The 8,280-nt window shown below is 62.2% G+C and overlaps 1 protein-coding gene across 1 annotated transcript in view; it reads right to left on the bottom strand.

Annotated features, from left to right (window-relative positions):
• Positions 1-2,841: 2,841 nt before the first annotated feature.
• The window catches only part of PDE2A (phosphodiesterase 2A), a 30,839-nt gene continuing 25,400 nt past the window's right edge, over positions 2,842-8,280 (bottom strand). The window contains 5 exon segments of the mRNA XM_084296015.1: positions 2,842-5,991; positions 6,235-6,341; positions 6,467-6,505; positions 7,782-7,894; positions 8,126-8,225. Coding sequence (XP_084152141.1) covers positions 5,772-5,991; positions 6,235-6,341; positions 6,467-6,505; positions 7,782-7,894; positions 8,126-8,225 — 579 coding nt within the window. The 3' untranslated portion in view covers positions 2,842-5,771.

Below are 8,280 nucleotides of genomic sequence, written 5' to 3'. Positions count from 1 at the left end.
GGGGTCACTTGGGGGGGGGGGGCGCTGAGCACGGCCCGGCCCGGCCCCGAGCGCTGCGCCCGCTGCAACGCCGCGGCCCCGCCGAGCGGCCCGGCCCGGAGCTTGTTGGGGGGGGGGGGGGGGGGGGAAAACGGGATGGGGGGGGGGACGGGGAAAGGGGGGGGCGCCCCCGCGCGGGCACGCGTGGGTGTGCACGGGGAGGGGCGTGCACGGGGAGGGGCGTGCACGGCGGGCCGGGCGCGCACACGCGCGGGGAGGGGCGTGCGCGGGGAGGGGCGTGCATGGGCACGGTGCTGTGCGCGCGCACGGGGCCGGGGAGGGGCGTGCACACTCGCGCGCACACGCACACGCGCACGCGGAGGGCTGGGTGCGGGCACGCGCGCGCGCGCGCGCCCCAAGGGGGCTGCGGGGACGGGCACGCTGCTGTGCGCACACGGGTGTGGGGAGGGGGGTGCGTGCACACACTGCTGTGAGCACACACATCGTGCATGCACACACATCGTGCATGCACACACCACTGTGCACACACACAGGGAGCTGCGTGCACACATACACACTGCTGTGCACACACAGAGCATGCATGCACACACCACTGTGCGTACACAGAAGGAGCTGCGTGCATGCACACTGCTGTGCACACACAAATCGTGCATGCACACACTGCTGTGCACACACAGAGCATGCATGCACACTGCTGTGCACACACACAGGGAGCTGCGTGCACATACACACCACTGTGCACACACACAGGGAGCTGCATGCATGCACACACTGCTGTGCACACACATAGCATGCATGCATGCACTGCTGTGCACACACACAAATGGAGATGCGTGCATGCACACACTGCTTTGCACACACACACACACAGGGACAGGTGTGCACACAACGCTGTGCACACACAGAGCTGCATGCATGCACACACAGGGAGCTGCATGCACACACACTGCTGTGCACTCAGAGCATACATGCACACGCTGCTCTGCACACACACGTACAGGGAGCTGAGTGTGTGCACACTGCTGTGGGCACACAAACAGGGAGGGGCATGCATGCACACACTGCTTTGCACACACACACACGGAGAGGTGTGCACATGCTGCTGTGCACACACAGAGCTGCATGCATGCATGCACAGGGAGGGGTGTGCACACTGCTCTGCACACACACACACACGGGGAGGGGTGTGCATGCAGACACTGCTGTGCACAGTGCACTCCCCTGTGCACACACACACACAGAGAGGAACGCATGCACCCCTCTTTGCACACGTACACCCCCATTTGCACACACAGAGCTCCTCAGGGACAAGACTGCACACACCTACGTGCACTGGCACATGGAGATGCCTGCACACACACACACACATGCACACACTGGTGTGCACACACAAAAAGAGAGGTGCATCCCCCATGCACACACACACTCACACTTGTGCACACACACCCCTGTGCACACACACCACTGCAACTGCACTGCACCTTGCACGCCCACCCCACACGTGTGCACACACACACACGGAGGGGTGCACACACCCCCTTGCACATGTACACCTCCACGTGCACGCCCCTTTGCACACGCACGGACGTGGGCCCAGCGCACCCCTGGGCTGGGCGGGGGCAGGGGACCCCCTCCCAAATTTCCTCCTCCAATGAAACCCAGCCGTTGCTGCGGGAAGCCCCTTCCCTCCATCCTCATTGGCTGCTGCCACCACTTGCCCCGCCTTCTGCACCAAAGCAGCCAATCAGGTCCTCTATGCTAATCAGGCCGAGGTTATTCCCATGGGCACCCCAAAAGGCAAAGAAGCTGCGTGCACACGTGGGTGGCTGGGGGTACACCGGGCACGGCCCCCTGCTGGGAGCCCAGCACTGGGAGCACTGGGAGCACTGGGAGCTGGGCACAGGGTGCACTGGGCATACTGGGAGCACTGGGAGCACAGTACTGGGAGTTTGGCACTGGGTGTACTGGGTACACTCAGAACCTGGCACAGGGTGTACTGGGAACCTGATACTGGGGGCACTGGGAGTCTGACACTGGCCATACTGGGAGCTTGGCACTGGGTGCACTGGGTGCACTGGGAATCCAGCTCTGGGTACAGTGGGTGTGCTGCTGGTTCAGCACTGGGTGCACTGGGAACATGGCACTGGGGGCACTGGGAGCCTGACACTGGGAGCACTGAGTGCACTGGGGGCACTGGGACTCCAGCCCTGGGTACAGTGGTTCATACTGGCCATACTGGGAGCTTGGCACTGGGTGCACTGGGAATCCAGCCCTGGGTGTGCTGCTGCTTCAGCACTGGGTACATCGGGAAGGTGGCACTGGGTACCCTGCATGCACTGGCCGCACTGGGAGCACTGGGATCCCGGCACTGGGAGCACTGGGTGCACTGGGAACCCCACACCGCTCCCTGCCTCAGTTTCCCCTGGGCGTGGTGCAGGGGTCGCAGTGGACAGGGGGATGGGGACGCAGCCAGGTGACACCGGGGGGGCACAGGAGAGGGGGGCTCGTGCCCCGTACCTGGTGTCCGTCCTGGTGCCACCGCACCCTGAGGGGACCCCCCCCAACCACAGAGCGTCGCCAGGCCACGGGGAGATCGACGTATGAAATTTATTAGGAAAACCAAAACCGACCAAAAAAAATAATACCAAAGAAGAAAGAGAAGAAGGAGAGGAAGGGGAAGGGGAAGGGGAAGGGGAAGGGGAAGGAGAAGGAGAAGGAGAAGGAGAAGGAGAAGGAGAAGGAGAAGGAGAAGGAGAAGGAGAAGGAGAAGGAGAAGGAGAAGGAGAAGGAGAAGGAGAAGGAGAAGGAGAAGGAGAAGGAAAGGAGGAGGAGAAGGAGAGGGAGAAGGAGAGGGAGAAGAGGAGGAGAAGGAGAAGGAGGAGAAGGAGAAGGAGAGGGAGAAGGAGAGGAGGAGGAGAGGGAGGAGGAGAGGGAGAAGGAGGAGAAGGAAGGAGAGGAAGGAGGAGGAGAAGGGATTAGGATTAGGAAAAGGATAATTAGGATTAGGAGAAGGAGAAGAAGAAAGGAGAAGGACGGAGAAGGAGGAAGAGGAGGAGGAGGAGGAGGAGGAGGAAGGAGGAGAAGAAGAAGAAGAACCGTCTCCTGCTCAGGCCCTGTCCGCAGCGCCCGGGCAGGAGGCGCTGAGCCCAGCACAACCAGCACGGCGAGAGGAGAGGACCGAGAAGCTGGGGGAGGTTTTGCACACCCACACACCCCCCCGTGCACACCCGCTGGTGAGCCGGGCACGCGTGGTGCCCGTGCCGCAGGGTGGGCGCAGGGTGCAGGAGCGGGGCCACGCGCACACACCGGGGACCGGCTGGGGAACGCGCCCGTGGTGCCGGCCATCCCATAAACGTGGGGACACGAGGCCGTGGGACACCCCCAGCTCTGCCTGGCAGGATGCTGGCAGCACGGCACGGGTCGTGGTGCCCACCGTCGGCCACCCACGGGTGGTTTTAGGAGGCTCCGAGCACCCCCGGGGTGGTGGCACCGGCGCCTCGGTGGCACGGCGGTGCCGGCGTCGCGCAGCCCGAGCTGGCACTGGGGACGTCCGTCGAAATCAACACCCAGCGTGCACACGGGGTGGGCGTTTTGCATCAAAACCTGGTTTCTCGCCCCAAAAGAGGGGCTCCTGGCAGCGCCCGGTGGTGCGCCACGGCTGCCAGCGAGGGACGGGCGCGGTGCCGCCGGCGGGGTTGGCACCGCGCTGGCTTTCTCCTATATCGGTTTGGGTTTGGTTGGTTGGTTTTTGTCTGTTTTTTTCTTTTGTTTGTTTGTTTTTTTGCCTTTTGGGGTCTGCTCCTTCCCGCTGGTTTCGTCGCTCCCTGCCCCGCGGCGGCACGGGGAGAGGGGGGCAGGAGGCTGAGGGAGGGGGGGGTCTCGTAGGCGAAGCGATCGGCCAGCATCCGCGGGGAAGGGGCGGCGGGGGTCCTGTGGGGTCGGGGGGCTGGCCAAAGCGTCTCTCTGAAGGCAACTCCGAGGAGGTAAGGCAAAATGAACGCAGTTCGTCGGGACCGGCGCCGTTTGGGGTTTGGGGTCTCCCGGGGCTCCCCCAGGCGCACCCACACCGAAGCAGTCGGCTCGATGCTTAGAGGAGTAAACGGCGAGGGGGGCGCCCGGGGTGGGCAGCAAACGGCCCCGTGGCCACCCCATAACCACCCCATAACCACCCCACGGCCATCCCACAACCACCCTATGACCATCCCATAACCACCCCATGACCATCCTATAACCACCCCATGGCCACCCCATAACCACCCCGTGGCCACCCCGTGGCCACCCCATGGCACACCGGCCCCCCCAGTGCTCTGCACCACCCCAGCCCAACCCCACAGCTCTTTGGGGTGGCTCTGGCTTGGGGACATCGAACTGGGGGCTGTGGGACCCCCCCCAGGGCTCTTTTCTGGGCTGTAGGATTAGGGCAGAGCCCCCCAAGACGGTGGGGGCTGGGCAGGGTGGGCTGCAGGCAGGAGGGAGCAGGGGGGGACCTGTGGGGTCTGCGCACGGCCAGAGGGACCCCAGGGGGGCACCAGCGTCCATACAAGTGGTCTGTAGGGTCTGAAGGACCTGGGGAGGCCACCCCAGTTTAGGGACAGCAGTTTGTAGGACCGGGGGGGCCGCGGAAGGATGGCGGGGGGGTCCATGCACTGGAGGGACCACGGGACATCAGCAGGGTCCATGCACGGTGGGTCTGTAGGGCCAGAGGGACCACCGGGGGCCATCAGTCCATGCTCTGTAGGATTTTGAGGACCATGGGGGCCGTGGATGGGACCGGGGGGGGCTGCGGACCAGCAGGGACCATGCAGGGTGGGTTGATGGAGCGGGGGGACCCTGCAAGGCCAGCAGGGGCCATATAGGACCAGAGGGACCAGCGGGGGCCACCAGTCCATACACCCTGGTGGTCTGTAGGGCCGGGGGGACCACCAGGAGAGGGCAATCCCTGGGGGGGGCTGCAGTGGGGGTCCCTCAGCCCCCAGGTGCGGGTGTAGGGCGCTGGGGGGGGATTTGGGGAGTCCAGGGGGGGCGTGGGCAGAGCGAGGAGTGGGGCTGGGGGCACCCCGTGTGTGTCCTGCTCCTGGTGCCACCCTCCTGCTGCCAGCCCCTCACTCTCCAAAAGCTGTGATTTGTCCCCAAATCATCCCATCGCACCGGGGGGGCAGCGTTCGTGCCCTCTGCTCTCCTCTTTTGGGGTCGCTCGGACACAGGGACAGCGGCCGTGGCACCGTCCCCATCCCTTTGGGGTGCCCAGCCCCGTAGCCGAGAGCCCCCCAGCACCCCATCTCCCCCACCCCACAAGTGCTCCCCTCACCCACCCCATGGCATCCCCGTGCCCTGTTTTTGGGGTCAGCCTGCCTGGAGGTGCTGGGGGGGGGGGGTTCCCAAACCCTCCCCACCTCTGGCTGCCGAGGGAAGCCGTCCCCACACCCTCACCACCAACCCCATGGGGACACCGGGGTGGCACCAGCAGCCCGAGGCACAGCCACCCTGACCCCACAGTGTCCCCAAATGCCCCCGTCCCCAAATACCACCCCAAAGAAGGGGTCCAGTCACCCAGAACGGGGTAGGGGGGGCGCACCACGACCCCATAGCTCCACCAACACAGCGCCGGCGCTCACCGTGCCACCGCGGATCCCCCAAAATCCCCCCTTCACCCCCAAAAATCAAGAGGAAGGGACCGCAGGGCTGCGGGGTTGGGGGGCTCTCCTCTCCATCACCGCCTCCCCCTGGCCCCGGCGCCCCCCCCTTTTCCCCCTTTTAACCCCACAAGGCTCTCACTCGGCCCCCGATTCGGGGTGCCCCTCGGCGTCCAGGCAGCCGTTCATTTGGGCGTCGGGGGCCTGGGGGTCGTACTCCTCGTCCAGAAAATCCAGGGAGTTGTTGCTGGGCAAGCCCCGGATGGTGAATTTATGGGACACCTTGGTCCACTGCTCCCGGTTGCTGGCCACCCGCTCGTACAGCTCCGACGCCTTGGGGAACAGATCCTGCAGCAGCCTGGGTTGGGGAAAAAACCCTCAGTATTGGGGTTTTTGGAGTGGGACCAGAGGTTTGCGCTGCTTGGAAAAATCCCCCCCCAAAAAAAAATCCTACAGAGCGCTGCGCGCGGCGCCCCCCGTCCCACATCGGGATGGAAAGCGGGGATAAAGGGGGAGCGTCTCCACCCCCCCAAAAAAAAAAATAAAAATGAATAAAAACGGGGGTTTTTGGTGAGGTGGTGAGGTGGGGGGGGGGGCTCACTTGTAGATGGGCATGGCGATGTGCTCCATGAAGCTGATCTGCAGCTCGGGGATGTAGGCTTTCTCCCGGTCCATCATCTCCAGGGGGCGGTTGCCCATGGCTTTCTCCTGCAGCAGCAACGGGGGGGGGTCAGCGCGACCCCCCCCGATAAAAAAAAAAAACATTGAGCCCCCCCCAGTTTAATCCGAGCCCCCCCCAGGCGCTGGAGAGGTGCAGCCCCCTCCCCACCTACCAGGTCTCCCTGGGAGAAGAACTCCTTGTAGATCAGCTCCTGCAAGGGACAGGGGGGGGGACACCACACGGGGGGGGGACACACATCACCAGGGTGCCCCCTCCCCACCCACCCACCCCTTTTGGATAATTTCCCTTTTGGGGAACGGCTCCTCCTTTTTATTTTTTTGGAAAGAGTCCCATTTTGGGGGATCGGTTCTCCTTTTTTATTAAAAATTGCCCCGTTTTGGGAACAATTTCCCCACTTTTGGGAACAATTTCCCCACTTTTGGGAACAATTTCCCCTTTTTTTTGGAGCAATTCCCGCGTTTGGGGGAAAAAATCCCCCTTTTGGGGAACAATTTCCCCACTTTTGGGAACGGTTCCCCCTTTTTTTCGGAGCAATTCCCGCGTTTGGGGGAAAAAATCCCCCTTTTGGGGAACAATTTCCCCACTTTTGGGAACGGTTCCCCCTTTTTTTTGGAGCAATTCCCGTGTTTGGGGGAAAAAATTCCCCTTTTGGGGAACAATTTCCCCACTTTTGGGAACAATTTCCCCTTTTTTTTGGAGCAATTCCCGCGTTTGGGGGAAAAAATCCCCCTTTTGGGGAACAATTTCCCCTTTTTAGGTGACAATGCCCATCTTTTGGGGAAAATTCCCCCTTTTTTTTTTTGAGAAGAATACCCCATTGTTTGGTGACAATTCCCCATTTTTTGGGGACAACTCCCCCTTTTTGGGAACAATTCCCCGTCTTTTGGGGAAAATCTCCCCATTTTGGAGGAACAATTCCCCTTTATGAGGAAAAATCCCCCCTTTTTGGGTACAACTCCCCACTTTTTATTAACGATTCCCCTTTATTTGGGATCAATTCCCCCTTTTGGGAAACAACTCCCCATTTGGGGGAAATATTCCCTTGGTTTGGGAAATCTCCCCCTTTTTTGGGGAAAATTCCCCTGTTTGGGGGGAAAAACTCCCCCTTTCTAGGTAACAACAACACACTTTTAGGAACAATTCCCCCTTTTTGGGGAAAAACACCTCCCTCTTGGGAACAATTCCCTTTTTTTTTTTGATAACAATTCCCCCTTTTGGGGGAACAATTCCTCCTTTTTGGGGAACAATTCCCCCTTTTTGGGGAACAATTTTCCCTTTTTGGGGAACATCTCCCCCTTTTTTTCGGGATTTGGGGGACGTGGCTCTGGGGCCCGCAGGGCGCAGGGGGCATCCCTTGGGGGGCTGCTGGTCCTCTGCTGGTGCGGGCACCCAGTATGGGGCAGACCCTGGGGGCAATTGGGGTTTTTTTTTTTTGGGGGGGGGTCCCGGGGGGGGTCCCCGCTCACCGCGATCTTCCTGGTGGTCTTCCAGCCCTTGGTCTGGTCGGAGAGGTCGCAGGAGGTCATCAGCAGGCAGAGCAGCAGGCTGTGGTGCTGCTTGTTTTTGGGGTCGTAGCCGACTACGGGTGGGACAGATTTGGGTCTGGGGGGGTCACCACGGACCCCCAGTGCCCCCAGGAGAAGGTTCTGGGGACATCCAGGACCCCCCACCAGCCTCGATGGGACGAGCCCCCTCGGCACCCCTTGGGGACGCAGCGGGGTGCCCCGCGACCGACCCACCCTGTGCCCGCCCTACAACCTTGGGGGACAACGGGACCCCCCCGGGAGGGTCCGGGCAGCCCCCTCCCCACCTTCTGCCATCTTCTGGAGGTCCTTGAAGATGCGCAGGTGGTGGGCCAGGTCGGTGGCCAGGATGATGTCCCGCATCAGGTCCAGCATGCGCTGGTAATCCTATAGGGTCACGGGGCTCAGCACCCCCAGCTGGAGCTCATGGCATCGTGGGGGG

This window comes from Netta rufina (assembly GCF_964035555.1).
Source record: "Netta rufina genome assembly, chromosome: 1".
Lineage (NCBI taxonomy): Eukaryota > Metazoa > Chordata > Aves > Anseriformes > Anatidae > Netta > Netta rufina.
Note: the sequence above shows the minus strand (reverse complement) of the source record. Positions and strands in the feature narration are given on the sequence as shown.